Source organism: Sander lucioperca, chromosome 5, assembly GCF_008315115.2.
Source record: "Sander lucioperca isolate FBNREF2018 chromosome 5, SLUC_FBN_1.2, whole genome shotgun sequence".
Lineage (NCBI taxonomy): Eukaryota > Metazoa > Chordata > Actinopteri > Perciformes > Percidae > Sander > Sander lucioperca.
The window spans coordinates 2,175,001-2,193,473 of NC_050177.1; the positions used below are offsets into that span (position 1 = coordinate 2,175,001).

An 18,473-nucleotide genomic window follows, 5' to 3' on the forward strand; every position below is an offset into this window, starting at 1 on the left:
AATGCTGTCTGGTATTGTTAGTTTTGGTCCTTGCTCAGGATTATTGAAGACACCTTTCAGGATGGAATATTTATTATCACTGAGGATTCAAATGAAAAGATGTACAGTGAAGGACGCTCGCCCTGTTTACAATGAATGCCAGATAAGGACTCTGCAATGCTAAGGACCCAGATATGAAATTTAACTTAGATTAATTCTTTTGATTGAGTCCGCACTATTTTAGTTGGTCATATGAGTTCCACAAAAAGAATGAATATATGATCACTATTATAAAAAGTGAAAGTATTACTTTTACTTTTGTGTTTTGGCTAGAGGCCATTTTAGAGATGAAACGTAGCTAAAAAATATTAAGGTAGATGTGGCTGTTTTTAGATGGCTCATTTTGTGTCTAGTCTCATAAAATAAACACAATCTGAAGGTTACTAGCTTATACCTGTTGTATAAGCTTCTCCTTATGTTTTCAAAATACCACACTTTGTTTTTTAGCAGTTACAGAGGAAGGGGGAGGTTCATTAAAAATCAGACATCTTAACAACTGGTTAGTGGCTGTACCTGGCCTCCTCCATCCAGCCACAGCTGCCACTGGCTGTGTGTGGCTGTTCAGACAAGGCCAGTTGATGGTAATTATTTATGAGGCTTGGTCAAGGTCCATTACTGCTGATTGGAAGTCATTGCCTGCCTGTACGGGATGGGGCTGGGTGGGTAGTGTAATCCCTGGGACCACAGTCCCTCATCTATTAGCCATACGTTTTGATCAATTAACCAAGACCTTGTATGTGGGTTTGTGTGAAACTAGTTCCTTAAATAGGCTCATAAGAGGACCCACATTCTGTGGCATTTTCAACCTGTAAACATACAAACCGTGTAAAGAGACCTCATATGTGGTAAAACAGAAGGGTGCTTATGCTGTCGGCCGGTGACGTCATGACCACATAATTAACATGTATGTAGAGAGTAGCTGTGTTAATGGCTATGTGTGTGACATACAAAGCACGAGCAACACAGCGAAAAAGCGTGTGTGAGTGGACTTGCTAGGTGTTGCATTCATGTGAAAAAGCTTCTGTGTTAACCAGCGCTTCCCACTCCTATGTGTTTGAGCCATTATGTTTTTATTACGTTACATTTGCGCAGGCTTCTGAGAAAATGTGTGCGCTAACGCCACCTTCCAAAAACCCTCCGCTCACTACTGTGTGTTTCTTCTATGTAATGTGTGAAGTGGTTGTAAGAGGGCTGTGGAAGTTATTTCATAAGGCCCCGCTCATGGGATCCAGCCTCTTGGAATACTAATCTTTCCTGCGCTGCTGTAAGTGGTACAAATCTGATTTGATAGTTCAGCCTCTGTGTTATTTGAATTGCTTTCCTTTTTCTTCTCTTCCCCTCTATCTTGCTTTGCTCCCATAGGACCGCGTATGTGTTTTTTTGTGTGTGCTAAAAGAATTTGGCTATTTTTGGCTTTGGTGAAAGAAAAGACGAGATTTTAAATAATGAATATTTCTCAAACTGTTTGCGCAGACGAATAGGGGGGTTTCTGCATTTACATTCACCCCCATGAATGCCTCCTGCTACATGATATCAATAGGAACGCGGTGTGAGTGATGTTTGGGAAGCAGACGCTACACAAACTGCTGTAGCCACATTAAAGGGCAACAGAGCACCAAAGGGCCCCTGTGGAGGAACTGTAGGGCAGCCTGCATGGCTCTGCTGCTCTTGGACGTAGACGAGCGTGTTCCCTAATGAAAAGTAGCCGTCAGCGCTGCTCATAGTAGGTAAGGTTGTCTGGAACACAAGGACATATTTGATCTCGAACTAAACAGCAAAACAAATTAGGAATACAGCATTCACTTATGCAGGAGAGGAAATAATTTCAGATAAAGTTGAATGAACAGAGAATTGTAGAAATTGTGCGTGTCGTGACAGAGTGGAGCATAAGGCCAAAGGGAGGAGAGGGAGCTGATATGGGAAGTGTTTGATTTTGGTGTTGTAGGTTTGTTTTATAGATAGTAAAACAAGAGAAAACAAGACATGTATACTCAGCGATTTTGAGAACCACATTTTTTCATTACACTGGGCATTAAGAACAAATTCACATATTTCACTGTTGATTAATTGTCCACAACCCTGCTGTCTGATTGCTGTTTTGTTTTAAGCATCCTGCCAACAATGGAATTGAGTTTGTGTGTTTTTGGTCTGTGTGCTCCAGGAGAAGAAGACGTTCCAGCAGCAGCTCATCCCACAGTTCGTCTCGCAGGAGGAGGAGTCGCAGCGTAGAGAGAGACAAAGGGAGGAGCCACCGCTCACACAGGTCACGCAGCCGAGACAGGAGGTAACACCATCTCTCTCGCACGCACGCTAGCCATAGTCTAACCATAGAACCCAAAGTATTGTAATTTTACTGACAATCTTGTTTAGATTAATCTTGAAGAAAGTTTCTGGATTATTGCATTTACAATTTTTTCTTCAGAATTGTATTAGTAGTAGTGCATAATAATACTATAATATTAATAATGATAATTCTTTTTGAATAAATATGTATTTAACTACTATTTTAAAAAAGAGTGAAATGAAACAAAATAGAAGATAAAAATAAGCTAAAATAGAAAACAATATCTTTTATTTATACTGAAGATAAAGTATATAATACCTAAATAGAAGGAGTGATGAGCGATGGTTACATCATTTAGGAGTAGCAAAAAAATGCGCCTTGAAGCGCTCTTTGGGTGTTTGTATTACAAATCAGTATGTGGAATGCCATTGCAGACTTTTCTTATTAAAAAAGCAATAAGACGTTTGGAAGTTTACTTCAGTGTCAACAAACACATCATTTCGTATTTATGTCTTATGTCATCAGATGGAGCCACATGGAAACTTGCGTTTTAGGTCTGGGTTAGTCCGTTGCGTGCGCATGTACTCGTGTCTGTTTGCCCTGACTATCTGTCTTACTGTGCGAGTATTAATGAAACCGAGACCCGCAGAGACAGCAGGTCATATTGCAACACCAGTCCAATCCTTCCCAAATCTCTTCTGGCAGCAGCTCTCCTTTCACTCATTAATGCAATTAAAACATCATTACCCATACAAACTTTGTTGAATTATGATTATTATTGGTGTAGCTGACTTGTTTTTGCAAGGGAATAACTTATTCATGCAAGACTTATGTGTACACACCTGCACCACACTTCACACACACACACACACACACACACACACACACACACAGTCGTAGTCAGTCGTGTATCCCTTTCAGAAACATAAAGGCAACATCTCTGTGTGTGGTGGTCCATGTCATTAGCATAGTTAATCTGGTGCTAATGAACCAGTAAACTGTGCTGTTTTTAAATCCCACACACACGCACACGCACACGCACACGCACACACACACACACACACACACACACACACACACAAAAACATGCACAGATGCACAATTACAGAAAAGGTTGACATAATTTATGCGTGAGCAAGGCCCATTGTTTACTTGTGTACGGCTGTGGGGGGAGAGCAGAGATCATTTTAATCACAAAGAAAAAATAGTTTTTATCTCTTCATTATAAAGCTGTCAGGATGAATTGATGATGCAACAGAGACGTTTTGACATAAGAGTGGTTGATGGTCTCATAAGGAGACACTACACTTCAACTCTCCAACCTAATCACAAAACATTTTTGTGGCGTCAGAGCAAGGAACAAATTTCCGTGTTGCACTGTAAACTGAAACCATTTCTGGAGAGAATTTGTCCAAACAGTTTTCACACATTGTCGCCCTTCTCTCTGTGGTACAGTGGCAGTCACTCACAGCGGCATTGGTGATTAAAACATCAGTTGCAAATGGCATTACTGGTGTGGTGTGAGATGAAGGGTAGAGGGGATTTGGGAGATTTAGAACTGCAGTCGATGACATCGGTGTTTACAAACGCTGTACTGTGATTAGGAGTGTTGCGTTGTGTAATCGGCTTAGCGGTGAGCGAGGAGCAGGTGGGTAAGGCTGGTGTTGGTGGGAGTGCGTGGTGGGGTGTTACGAGGTGGAGGCGGTGTTGGAGGTGGGGATGTGCAAAATGGTGGCATTGGTGATGAATTTATGCAGTTATTTGATGGAAGTTGTTGGTGACCACATGTGTGCTCCTTAGTAGTAGTATTATAGTCCTGTACAGCATTGTCGAGGGATACTGCACGTTCTGTATCCACTGTGGTTGTGAAACAAAAGCAGGTTGTTGTGCACAGGTGCCCTGACTGCCATTACTGTGTGTGTGTGTGTGTGTGTGGCTGCCTGTGTGTGTGGCTGGTGGAGAGGCTGGCTGATGGATCAGAGGAGGATTGAGTGGACAGGACCTCATGATTGATACGCAGATAGGATATAAGGTGCTGCCTCCCAGCCACGCCAACCCGGCATCACCTTGACAATATGAAAGACAGAAGCAAGAAGAGGCCGAGTGCACTGACTGGAGAGACGAGAAGTTAGAAGAGAATGGAAAAGTGTGGAGGGAATAGGTTGAGTTAGTGCAGGAGAGGGAGAGTGCGGAGAAGATCCTGAAGGAGGAAAATGAGGAGGAGAGACAAAAGCGAGCACCAGTAGAGAGAACAGATAGGCTCGAGAGAGGGATATTATTCAGAAGAAATGAGAATAATAATGTCTGCATCAGAATATTGCAGGGGAGAAGATTAGGACCATAGTGGGGCCATCGTGGGTTGAAGGGAGGGGATTTTATTACCTTCTTTTCTATCTCTCATGTATAAATAAAAAATAAAGGGGTACATGAAATAAGAATAATGCTCTGTCATGTGTTTACCATCTATCGTGGCCTCCTCCTTCTCTACTTTCATTCTCCTTTTTTCCCCTGCCCTGAATCAGAGAAGGGCCAGGTCCCCCAGAGGCAGTCAATCTTGCCCTGAAATGTAAAACAGACAAGAGGAGCAGATTACCTATTTGCCATTAATGTTTATTCTCTTTGATGTGAGCAGGCATATCAGGGTGTGTGTGTGTGTGTGTGTGTGTGTGTGTGTGTGTGTGTGTGTGTGTGTGTGTGTGTGTGTGTGTGTGTGTGTGTGTGTGTGCACCAGCATGTGTGAGGTTGATTAAGCGTATGCATGTATGTGCAGATTTGCGTGAATGCATGTTCACGTTCAGGGGGGTGTCAGGACTTAGTCCACTGGGGGAGAACAGAGTGGAGCCTGGCAGCAGCAGCATAAAGTGATGTGATGTGTACCCAGTCCAACAAAGACGACACAGCCTCTCATCACAGCCGGATCACAGGCACGTCTTTAGGTGAGCTGGGCGTAGCAGTGTAGTGCTGCGCTTTTATGGCTTTTTATGGTCCACAGCAGGGGTTAAATGTGTGTGGCTCAGTCAGTCATTCTGTCAGTCCTTCATTCACTTAACATTTTGCTTCAGAGGCACTGTTAGAAGACACGGAGGAATGGCAGGTGTGACAAATCCACCACTTGACCCGTCAAAGAGAAGCTGAGCATTTCATTCATTGGTACATATTCACTCATGTGTGCAAACTGCAAGGCACACACACAAATGCTTACATTTTCCTTATTAATATTTCAGGGGTGTGTTGAGTTAGCAGGGCAGAGTGCTAGCGTCAGGGTTTAGCCCCGCTAAACTGAAGCGTCTTCATCACTGGGCTGCTGTCGTGACTCTGACGAGCAGAATGAGTTCTCTAATTATCTGTCTCTCCCCTAGAGGAGATACAGTAGATAGCAAGCTAAACACACCACCCACCATGCTAGGATAGCAGACCAGAGTCAGGATAATCTCAGCCATCCTGGAGCCACAGAGGCCGGATGAGTTCAGAACTGGTGCTTAGTTAGAGCAAGGGGAAAGTACTGTGGGTTGGTCCAAGACAAGTTTATATTGTATTTACATTTATATTTACATTTAGGCCGGATATCCATTACCTTGGGCTTCCTTTTTGTTGCCATTTTAAACTCTGGTTGATTTATGAGGACTATTGTTAACCTTTTCTCAGATCTCTGCAGGGTAAACTAGGGCTGAACGATTAATTGCATTTGCAATAATATCGCGATATGTTAAAAAACGCGATTTCCTAATCGCAAAGGCTGCGATTTGGTCACATGGCTCGCGAAAGCAAATCAGTCTGCACTCCACAGAGAAAGCATCAATCAAAAAAAGCTACACTGTACCTTGAGCTGATTTCTGTCATTCAAACAACTCTGAGTTGTAGTTTAAAACTTTTACAGCCATTTTAATAAAATGAAGGGTTTTATTCTGGTTCGAGTCCATACGTGCAGTTAATGGCTACAGACACGCAGAACTGAAGGCTCGGTTGGCAACTAGCTCTGATTATCGGTTAGCTCCGTTTTAAAGATATGAGTGGAGGAGCTGCCACTGAGAGGGGTAACAACCAGACTGATAAATGACGTTCGGGGAGCTTTCACAGCAGCGTGGCCGCGGTGTTTCAACAGTTTTATTAGTACAGTTAATCCCACGGCAAGAACACCAGCAACATGCTAACGCAACGATAGCCTCTCTGAGCTCTGCAGCACAACTTCACGAGGGGGAGGGGCTGGAGGCAGCTCCTCTCTGTGCACTGTAAAAAAATACACTGTTGTGTGTGTGTGTGTGTGTATACTATATTTTTTACTTTTTTAACTGTCTAGTGTGTAATTGTGTGTTGTTCATACTATAAAATGATTTATTGTTTGTCTTTGTTGAATAATACAGAAGACAAAGAGCTTAAAAAAATAATCGAATCGAAATCGCAATATTTGAGAAAAAAATCGCAATTAGATTATTTTCAAAAATCGTTCAGCCCTAGGGTAAACCCAGACCGCTAGCTAGACTATCTGTCCAATCTGAGTTTTCTGTTGCACGACTAAAACAACCTTTGAACGTACACATGTTCCACCAAAACAAGTTCCTTCCCGAGGCTATTTTGCAGCGGCTCTGTTGCTCCATACGACGCTTAGCGCGGCCCAAGACCATTTTGATTGGTTTTAAGATTTGCCAATAAACCAGAGCACATTTTTGTCCCATCCTGGAATGCTGTGTGGGCTAGCCAGACCCTCCTGGAGGAAGGTCTGGCAAAGCAAGACTAGGCCAAGACAGACTGTAGGACTGCTGTCCAAGTCAAAGCTAAAGTTGTGACGTAAAGGTTTTTGTGGTGCAAAAATCAATAGTTATTATTCATTGTGGATGACTTTCTGAAAACGTACATTTATAGCATTACACAAGACGTTATTGCAGTGTTTGAGTGTAATACAGAAGTTAAAAGGACGTGTTGTGCGTAAGCTCCCAGGTTTACCTGCTAGAGCCTCAGATTAGGTCCCAGATCTGGTCTCCTGCATTAAGGCTGACATGAAACATAGGATACAACAACAACAACAACAACAACAACAACAACAAACTTGAGTGATCCCACATTCTGCTGTCCTGTTTTGGAGAGGTCAGAGGTCAGGGTTGATGAAAGACCAGCAACCAGATCTAGATAGTATCATTGCCTTGGTCTTCTGGTTATGTGACAGTCAACCACTAGGCCACCCTGTCATGTCTTGCTGGAACAAGGTAATCTAGATGTTTTAGTTTCCATGACGTGTGTGTGTGTGTGTGTGTGTGTGTGTGTGTGTGTGTGTGTGTGTGTACATGTGTGCGTGCAGGGGTTGAGCGATTTATTTCACACAGCAATTTTCCCCAGTATGAGATGAGGTGTCGTACATCTGCTAGATAGCTTTTCCTGCCTAGTATCGACACAGAGCGCGCGCAAGGTCACCCAGGCGGCTTGGTAACGGGGAGGGCTGAGGTGAGGAGAGGAACTGAAGGGAGGAGTGAAAAGGTCTTTGAGGGGGAGGAAAGCGAAGGTAGGGCAGTCGAGTGCAAGAAGACCGAGGTGGGGTGAGAAAAATCAGCGACTTTATTGTGGGTGAGCAGTGTGGCCTCTCAGCTTTTCATTGCACCTGGATCAGCAATTCTCCTGTCAGGTGACAGGGTGGAAATTGTTCTGCGCATTTGTGTCCAACATTTATTAATTCACACAGGTTAGACTCTGTGTGATGTAGCAGGTGGTTTTGGGTGTCGCTGGCTTCATAAGGGAAGCAGCCCTGAGTGTGTTTTGAGAACATGACAAGTGAAATCTGGTTTCCTCAACAAACCGCTGAGATCTTGCTATTATGCGAGAACCATAAGGCACGAATGGTGGTGCTGACAGATAGGAAATAAGATGAGGAAGAATGCAAACAAGCCCTAAATCCTTTTTTCTTTTTTAAGTTGCAGTATCTCACGTAGTGTTCTCACTGTTTGAAAGGGCTCACACGTTAGTCTAGACGTATACTATACTGGAATTTAGGACGAGGCTCCTGGCTGTTTTTCATCCATCTGTCTGTTATCCCATGGACTCTCAACATCTTTTCTTCTCCCCCCTTCCACAGGATGACATTCAGCCCTTTCTTCCTTCTTCCCCTATTACCGGACTTGCAAAGTGTTGATTTAAACTGATAGATAACCTGGTTTAGTTTGGCTGCGTCTTCTCTACTCCATAAAAATCAACATGCTTCCAGTCGGGAGATCTGAACGCGTTTGATGTTGTGTTTCTCTTTTCCTTTCTCTCTCTCTCTCTTACTGTCTTTCTCTGTGTTGTCTTTTTTATTTATCTGCTGTAAAGGCCAGTCAAGCGCTGCTCGGCTTTGTTGTCAGAAACCTTTATTTACCAAAGGGAGGAATAAGTGACTGACACAGACAGCCTCTTTCATCCGCGCCTCGCCGCAAGCAGTGTTTCCCTCTACCGCCAGAGGAAAACCCCCCCTTTCTCACCCCTCACTTCTGCCAAGCCATCCTCCCCCCACCCCACTCCTCCATCCTGCAGGCTCACAACACACTAGCCCACTCCCATGGGTAGCAACCTAGCTGTAGAGTCCACACACACACACACACACACACACACACACACACACACACACCTCACAAAAGGCATCACACCAGTCCTCTCACATAGGTGATTAGATGAGGGAGTTAGTCTGATGGTCCCAAACAAAGACTAGTTTAACATCAAAGAGTTGTCCCCTTTCTCTTTTTTCCACCTGTTAAAAAAAATGGGAGTTATGACACATAAAGCCGGTTATGTTGTAGCCTTGACTGGAAAGGTAGTTGTTGTGCTTTTAGACATTGTATGAAGGAAGAATCTCTCGGGCATCAGCTGCCCAATCAGTGCGTCAGAAATGACCCAAGCACACTGATTTGTGTTTAAATCAGATAGTGATATTAAAAAATAGGAAAGAACGTTCACACTTCAGAGGTCATCCTTCTCATTAATCTAGTCGTAAAAAGAAGTAATTCTGTATTTACCATAACTCTTACATTTAGTAATTTATCCGAATTTGGTAATAATAGGGAAAACATGGATTACTATACTTGCATTTTGAATGATACATCCAAACAGCTTTTTCTGAAGACATCAAAGGCATGTAAAATCACCGGTGAATATTTTCCTACCTGCTCAACCAGATGAAGTAACTGGTTAAATTAGTAGGTTGTTAAATGCACATACTGTAGCTCTTAATCACTGTCAAGATGAAGAGAATCTGAATAGTGTCTAATAAAAGGTAACAGCTTTTCTTTTCTAGTTATCTATGTCTTTATTTTTGAGTGTGGAGGTGGGAAGATAAAACCTGTTTTCTGTGAAAAGGTCCGTAAACTGTGGAGTTATTAGCATTTAACATGTTGGTAAAACAAACAAATTAAAAGAAATGATAGTTTATTTGTTTATTTTTATTCATAACATGCTTTATCATGCTACTCTTAGTGATATACTGGTACTCAAGATAGATAGAAACACTTGCTTACAAGTAACATGTAATGTAATGACTTATACATAAAAATGAAAGACACAGATAATGAGATGTGTAGTAGTGAATTATTATTATTATTAATATTATTGCAATAAACATAATTGTATCTAGTGCTCAGGCATGATTCACTGTTTCCCCAACATACCTCTCTAATAAATTCTTATTACAGTATAAATTCTAAAGTTTTGGAATTTAACAAAAGTTGACAAAAAAAAGCTTACAGCTCTAATCATTCAGAGCGCTGAGTAATTTTCCTTTTTGAAAGCTGTTTGAACACAAATCTTTGTGATTGATTTAAGTATCATAGAGAGCAGACTTTATATACGAAAGACAAAATGTGGCTGTTTGATGACTGAAACCCAGTAGAAGTATGACACTCCCACTGTAATTTCTTTAGAGACACACTTGCAATGTTTTGCAAATATGCCTCTATAATGCCAAAGACTAATACATGCAATCAGCCCTCATTGTGTTCACTTTATGACCGTGAAAGGCCTCATCCGTCTGGCCAGACCAAGAGAAAGACGGAGACAGAAACACTTTTAGCTCTGGCATAGGAAAATGAACACCAAATGCATCTCTCTCTCTTTCCTTCCTGCCTTTTCTCTGTCTCTCTCTCCTATTTAAGCTTCTTGAAGTTCTTCCAAATTGGGTTTTAAATGCCAATTAGGAGGTTGAATGTAGTAAAATAAAAGCAAATGCAGGCAGGATGGCCTCACCTTCTGGCTGGTTAGGCTTCAGAGAGAGCCGAGCCGGACCTTTGGCTCCCAGCGAGGCTTTGAGAGAAATATCCTGCCTAATGAACACATTAATTAGAACCATAACTATTTATAAGATGATAATTAGAAACGAAGGGAGGTAAACTGGGCTTTTCCTGCAATTAATGGAGGATTAATTACGGGAGCTAATGAAGTGGATTTTTGAAACGCATGGAGGTGAAGTACAGAGATGTGCAGCTCGCTTTGTGATCACTGGCATAATTATTTTCTCCAGCGCCAAAGCGTTTGAGGCCCTGGTCCTCGCCGGCTCAGGCCGGCTAATAAGCATCATTGCGTCGTTATATATGCACTTAAAAAGACCTGCCACTGAAATGACTGTCTAATTATTTCTAATTGGCAGGCCCTGTGTGTTGTCATTGAGCTGTTTGGAGCTGCAGCGGAGCCCTGGGTCTAATAACGCTCTGGGCGGAGAAGGAGGGGAAGAGAGAGATAGAGAGACAGTGATACCTAGAGAGAGAGAAAGTAAAGAGGAGGGGGGGGGGGGGGCTCTACCAGTTGCCTGCTGCTCATAGCCAGACCTGCACATTTCCCCCCTCTGCCACTTGCCCAGTAGGACAGCAGCTCCTAGAATGACAGTGGTGCACTCGGAGGTCACCTTGTCAAGTAGCCGCTTAGCAAAGTTTTATTTTATTTTATTTTTTTTTTATGTTTGCTTATTTTCCCCTTCTAATTAACAGCTTCTGCTCTTAATTTATGCACAGATAAACGCCACCGTCTGTCCACAGTTCTTCTTTTCACTCTAAAACATGCTACACACACAGAGGGAGGGAGGTATCTTTATGTGTCCTTTGTGTGATTCAGTGGCCAGGTTTTGAGCCAGTCCGTAGAGACCCATGCTCAGAGAGCATGCATGGACAAACCTCAGTCAGGCGTGTTTACCTTGTACTCTACTCATGCTCTGGCTCAAACCATATGGACACCATAGTTCTCTTGGACTCAGAAGAAGCATGTGCGGACTTATATAGTTGGTCTTTACAATATGCTGGCACATATTCATAGTCATATTCAGATAGCGTTGACTTTTTAGCACACATTTATCAATGGGTTTATTAAGTAAATATGTGCATGTTTACAATAGATTAACATTTTCATTATTTGAGGCATTGATCTCCATTTAAACTGTCACATCCACACGTAAGACCTTGCATGTTTGAGAGTGTATGCATTACGAGAGTGTTGAATGATGGCCTAGGATTATGTGTGCGAGCACCTCACTTAACTCGTCCTAAGCAGAGCCATGTGCGTTGTCCTGCCAAAAAACAGTCCTTTATTCCTTCTCTCCCTCCCGGACAACCTGAGAGCAAATTGCCAGTTAATGGAACTACTGCCTGCACTTGTCAGTTCACTTCGGACAAGCAAAGGAACCACACAAACGCACACACTGACGCACACACATAGATGCACACACACAAGCATGTGGTTCCACTCACACGTTTAGCAATTTATTTGTAGAAAAAGAAGAGAAAAATGAGAGAGAATGGCAGAGGAATGAAACCAGGATCATGTGCGCCTTGACTGAAACCTTGACAATCTTTTTGAAAGTAATGAAACACTTTCTCAGCATGCGCATGAGTTTTTCTATTTGAAATTTGTCTTCCTTTTTTTGTTCTGTCTATCCATTTGGGTTTTGGCAGAGTCGAGGACATGAGGAGGAAGTGTAGATAGATGGATCGCCCAAACGATACGTGGCCAACTGTCATATGATTGGCTGAACAAAGAGCAGAACACTTCTGTGACTGGTTGACTGGTCGCGATTTTGGCTTGAAATCAAAGCCGGGAAAATGTAATTATTTTAAATGCAGTCAACAGTTTTGTTGGAGTGGAAGTTTGCCAGATTTCTCTGTAGACTCTGTGGGATATTGACACTCAGAAAAAGTGGCATAACAAAGAGTGCTCCCCGTCTCTCATGTGCTACTGCAGATGTGTAATGAGTGACATTTATGCCATCACTGTAACGTGTGACATAATTTGGATCCTGCTGTCAATAGCACATAGCAAATAAAATCAAATCAGCTATTCCTGCGAAAGATTAAGTGTTTTGATTTCATGAAATACATACATATAAAATATATTTTTAGATTTAGATTTAAATTAAATTAAATTATAAAACATAAAAAAAGAGTGTGACCGTGGCTGCATCAGCAATAACATGATGTAGAGATAAGAGAAGAAAAAATTGTGATGTGAAAGCTGTATGCAGCTTCCAATATATCGTCATCCCATAACACATAACGTATCTATGCAGAGTTTTTCCATAAGAGTGGTGGTCAGAAAAGGTGGCACAGGGTGGAGTGCTTTCTTTTCATTTCTTGATCTCTCTTTCTCCGTTTGTCTCTTTTCTCTCTCTCCTTCTTCTTGTTCTGTCTTGACAGCAGTTCTAAAAAAAAAAATGTTTTTAGAAACTTCTTCATGAGACAAGCCTCTGTTCTGCCAGAAGACAACTTTAGGTTATTTCACTGAAGAGGGGAAACTAATAGTTTTTTACAGGGCTCTGTTCCAGTTGTGTCTTGGGTGTTTAATTAAGTGTAGTTTCCCTTTAGTAGTGGAATGTGTGTCTGCTTTCTGTCGGCCCGTTCCTTGGTGCCTTTTACAGTCCACCCACATGGTTTGTCTCAGCGTTTATGATTTTTCTTATACCGGAGTTGTGAGGTTCCTAAATCACTTAAGCACACGGGGCCGAGCAGTCCACATTTAAACAATAAAAGGCTGTTATGCTAAGGGCCCTCAGATCTCCTACCACTTCATAAATACATGCGTATAAAAGGCAGAAAAATACATCTTCCCTGACCAGAGAGAGAGGGAGAGCGAGCGTCTGAGAGCACACCTGCTAATTGGAGCCAGCTTGATGTGAAGCACGGCTGTCTCCTCTGTCCTCTCCATAAGTCCCAATCTTTTTTTTTCTTTTCTTTTTCATTCTCCCTCTTTTTTGTTACCCTGGTTGTTCTTGACTCCCCAACTTTATATAACTTTTTTTTTTTTTTTTCTTAATCTCGTTACTTATCCCTCCATAGCCTCCTGCTGTTGTTCACCCATTGTCTCTCTTGTCTAGTCTGTACTCGCTCCTACAGTCCACCAGCTTTTTCTCCCTCACTGCTTTCCACCCTCTTACAGATGGAGGCTACGACAACCAAAACAACTCTCTCCTAACTTGGCGTAACTAATTATTCGGGGCCGTGATGGATGGAAGGAGGGAAAAAGTGGGTTTCGATTGCGTGAGTGGCTGTGAGCGAGTTGGCAAGTTAGCACCTAGTCTGAGTGTGACCTTCACTTGACCTTGTGTCTGGGCTGAGTGGCTGAGCCAGGGCCCCCCTCGGTTCCAGCTGCTAATGGGTGTCATGTCGAGCTTTGGCTGCATGGAGGTCAAAGGTTGCGGGTGCACACCAGACGGCCAAGTTTAGGATTGCGATGAGGAGGTTGAGTGACACTGGGCATATGCGCCAATGAAGACGCCGGTGTAATCAACACACAGCCATGCACATATACACACATGCACATGCACGCACATGGAAACCACATCTTGCTGCAGAAAGTCATCTTTGCCGTCATCGTTGGCTGGCCGTTGTAGGTTTATATAGATCTGAGGGGTCTGTGAAGGCCTTTGAACTCTGCTAAATGACTTGACCTTGTGGCTTGTGTGTGTGTGTGTGTGTGTGTGTGTGTGTGTGTTTGGATGTGTATGGGGGTTGTAGTGAGTGGGTGGCCTGCATGGGGTCTCATTTCTGCTTCACAGCATAGCAGGGCACTGCAGACATTTGTGTTGACGACTGCTAAATTAAAAGCAAACTGAAGATTATGACAAATCTAAACATTGCTTTTATGAAGCAGAGGGGGACGGAGAAAAAACATTTCTGTGAATCTTTCATGCTCTGTCTTTGCTGTGTTAATTGTGCTCACATTCAGCTACTTTGCAGTGATTCCTTGTGTGTTATTTAGTGTGTGTGTGTGTGTGTGTGTATTTATGTTTCTGTGTGGGTGTGCATGGTGGATGGCTATGAGTGCATGTGTGTGCGCGCATGTGTGCATTTACTGTGAACCGAAGGAACAGATAATATGGCTGCTTGGAAGGAGGAAGCAGCTTGGGAAATGATTTCAACAGCTCTCATAATTAGAGGAATATCATAAATTAAACTTGTGTCTGCAGTTGCGTTTGAAGAGCACTCAAAAGTAATAAATTCTGGATGGTTAACATATTTGCATTCCATTCAGCAGGCAGCGTCAGGCAGGAACAGCTGTTTTCCACGTCTTTTGGCAGCAGGAAATGCACATTGCTCACTCAAGGTGCTTTTAGACACATTGAAATGGCAGAAAAAAAGAAAAGTGACTTTTAATTTGAACATGAAGTGCCGCTGTGTGCTCTGTCACTGGAAATAACTCGGCGGGGAACAGCGCATTAATGAAGTTCTTCAAATATGGATCTTCTCACTTTCAATAGGCCCGTTTCTTTTTCAATCTGTCTATTGCTTGAAACACTCGTCTGGCAAGCGTGTGTGTGTGTGTGTGTGTGCGTGTGTGTGTGTGTGTGTGTGTGTGTAAAATACTCAAATCTATGGTTTTACCATTACTTGATAGGTCTGTACTACCAGCGGGGTGTGTTTGTCAAGGCTGTGTAGTATAAAATAAATTGTAGATACCAAATATTTGTAAACAAATTGTATTATTAGTTACATAAGCATTGTATCTAGAAGAAGTTAATCAGAAAACTGCTATGAATTTTGGATTCATAGCAGTTTATTCATGTTAACAAATTGTACAGTATATGGCACCATCTCTGTCTAGTCTATCCAACATTACACAGTTAATATTGTTTAAAGGCATCTTGTAATTTTGTGACGCATCTGGTCTAGCCTCTGTTCCACTGGCTTTTGTGGTCCAGTTTTTGTACTTTTCCATAGACAATTTCTCTCTCCGTTGTGAAAAGCTGAAACATGATACTGCAATTTTCTGTCCATATTTTAGGCTTAATGTAGGTATACTACTGTACACCAACTACACCCTCATTTTACAAAGATTAGATAATGAATGATTGTGCACCTATGTTTTACATAGTACAGTAGTAGATATCCATTTAGCTTAAAATAGAATATGCACAGATGACTACGGAGTCACATTTCAGCTTTTCAGAAAGATTGATGACAAAAGACAAATACACCTAGCCTGGAGGCTATCTATATTGACACATGTAGATTAACATACTGTAGTTAAAATGATGGTAAGATCTAAGAATTTGTGAATTGTGAATTTTTGATCAATCATTTATATTCCTTATCATTGGTACGATATCTATCCAGGAAACTGAGATGGTCATTTTAAACATAACACACCTGTATGTCTACGTCCCATGATGACTCACTCTTCTCTAGCTTTTAGTGTATTGCTGGTGAGAAAGAGCCTGGTCAGAGAAGGGGTCACTGTCGCCAGCGTCCACTGAAATGCGATAGGATTAAAGTTACATTGCCATTAATCACTGCTGCGCCACACTGGCCTAATGGACAGGGACGCTGCCCAGGGCGTCACTGAGAACATCATCACTGTGTGTTGTTCCCTGCAACGGGACAAATACAATATGGACATTTGTTTTGTCCAGCCAACAGAGGATGGTGGTTGGGGGAACGAAGAAACAATATGAATATGGGGAGGATAAGGTTAAAGGAACAGTGAGGATAATTGCTCTTATTGTTTGTTTGTGTGTGTGTTCATGTATTCTTCGTCCCTACACTGCGTAGTATGAATAATGATTTAAATGGGGTCAGATAACATTGGAGACGTTCACCTCTATCTGACACTAGTGGTATCGCGTAGCTGCCATTAATGTCCAATTTTCAATAAAAACAGAAATAGAATACAGACTGATAAGGGTAACACACCATCCAGCTTCACACCCGACCACATAATTACCCCAATGGGTTGTGGTGAGGGATCATATCCTGGCGCGCACCGGGGGGTCAGTGGCGATAAGCTTCAGCCCGGCTCCCAACATGCAGCATAATTACTCTATTGATAATTCACCAGGAAAACTGTCCCAGCCAATTGCAGAGCTCCGATTTAATGGATTGGACTGTGAAACGAGGGAATGGAGGGAGGAGGCTGCGAGGGGGGACGAACATGTGTGTGTGAGGCAGTTTCTACGTGTGGGCAACCAGCAAGGGCCTTTTATTAGAAATGAAAATATGTTTAGGCCATAGGGGGACCCATTTTCCCTGGAGATAATAAGGCCAATAAAATGTAAAGCAGGGGAAGGGCTTGGCATGGGGTCCAACTGTGGCTGTTTATCTGTGTGTGTCCTGCGTTAGCCCATTTATCCCCAGCCCAAATTAGCTAATCATTCTCCAAGGGGAAGGACTTGGTCAGGAAATTGACATTTAGCAGCATAGGCTCACTCTATTAACTACAGTAAATTTAATTTGCTGCACACCTCAGAAGTGGGCTGTTTTTTTGAGAGAGAGAGAGAGAGAGAGAGAGAGAGAGAGAGAGAGAGAGAGAGAGAGAGAGAGAGAGAGAGAGAGAGAGAGAGAGAGAGAGAGAGAGAGAGAGAGAGAGAGAGAGAGAGAGAGAGAGAGAGAGAGAGAGAGAGAGAGAGAATCGATCTGCATCTGCTGCTTTTGGCCACAATTTGCTTGGCTGTAAATATAAGACTTTGGTTTGGAACTCTGCAACTCTGTTGTATTTCCCCTCATGTACTGTTGATTACAAACATACGCAGGCATTGTCAACACATAGATTTGCTCATTCCAAGGTCTGTTTGGGCCAATGATGGATTATCTCGCCTGGAGACTCCAACCCCAAAAAATGCCAATGTTTTTCTTTTGCTTTTTTCAGTTAGCTGTGATTCTCTGAAAAGCCTAATCGTAGCTCCAGCAAACACTGTATTAGACATGCTAAATCAAATGTCCTGTGACTGATGACTGCTTTCACCTCTGCCTCTGAATCAGATGTTTCATAATAATTATTTGTGATCATAACTCCTGGGTGTCTGCTTTAGTATCTGTTCTGCAGAATGCAATGAGACTTGCTTTAATGTGGGCAAAGTAATACATGCAGGAAAAAAATAGTAGTGCTGCACCTGCTCAAATACTGCAGTATTATTGTTACTAGAGCTGAAGTGATTAGTTGGTTAATCAATTAGTCTGACTCTGCAGCTATTTTGATAATTAATTAATCAATGAAGTAATTTTTTTAAAGCAAAATGTACAGGTTTTGACTAGCGCTGCAACGATTAGGTGATTAATCGATTAGTAGTTTGACAGAAAATGAATCGGCAAATATTTTGATAATCGTTTAACTATTCACTATTTAACTATTCACTATTTTCTGACATTTTAAAGATAACAAAAAATAATTAGTTGCAGCTCAGTGTTTGACTTTCTTAAATGTAAAAATGTGACAGTTGAATATATTTTGGGTTTGGACAAAAAAAGACATTTGAAGACGACAGGCTTCACATTTTTCCTCTATTTTCTGCACTTTTGTTGAATGATTAATTGTGAAAATCTGCAGATTAATCAGTAATGAAAATCATCGCAAGTTATAGCATTGATTGTAAACGTGAAACTAAACTTTCTAAAAGTTTCTTGTTTACTGTAATCATAGTATGTATTAAATATATGGTGATGTTTTAATGATATCGGTCATTGTTTGATCTTTGCTTATAAAATAGGTGTATTTATGGCAGATTGCACTTCTGCGGTTTTGAAGAAAAAATAAATAAATAAATAAATAAATAAATAAATATATATATATATATATATATATATATATAATTTTTAATTTTTTTTGGACTTTTTTTTTTTTTTGAAAGAGTATCTTTTTACGAGACCTTGAACTAGTGCAGCTACTCTCCAGTGATCAGGATCGGCCCGGCCTAATTGATTGCAACAGTTGTCAGAGTGTTGTCTGT

General features: G+C 41.8%; 1 protein-coding gene across 9 annotated transcripts in view; it reads left to right on the forward strand.

The window, feature by feature from the left end:
- rsrc1 (arginine/serine-rich coiled-coil 1) overlaps positions 1-18,473 on the forward strand; it is a 126,182-nt gene that overhangs the window by 1,818 nt on the left and 105,891 nt on the right. For all 9 annotated transcript variants that reach the window (XM_031297001.2, XM_031296997.2, XM_031297006.2 and 6 more), the window contains exon 3: positions 2,201-2,323. In XM_031297001.2, the coding sequence (XP_031152861.1) occupies positions 2,201-2,323 (123 nt within the window). The remainder of the gene's footprint in view (positions 1-2,200; positions 2,324-18,473) is intronic.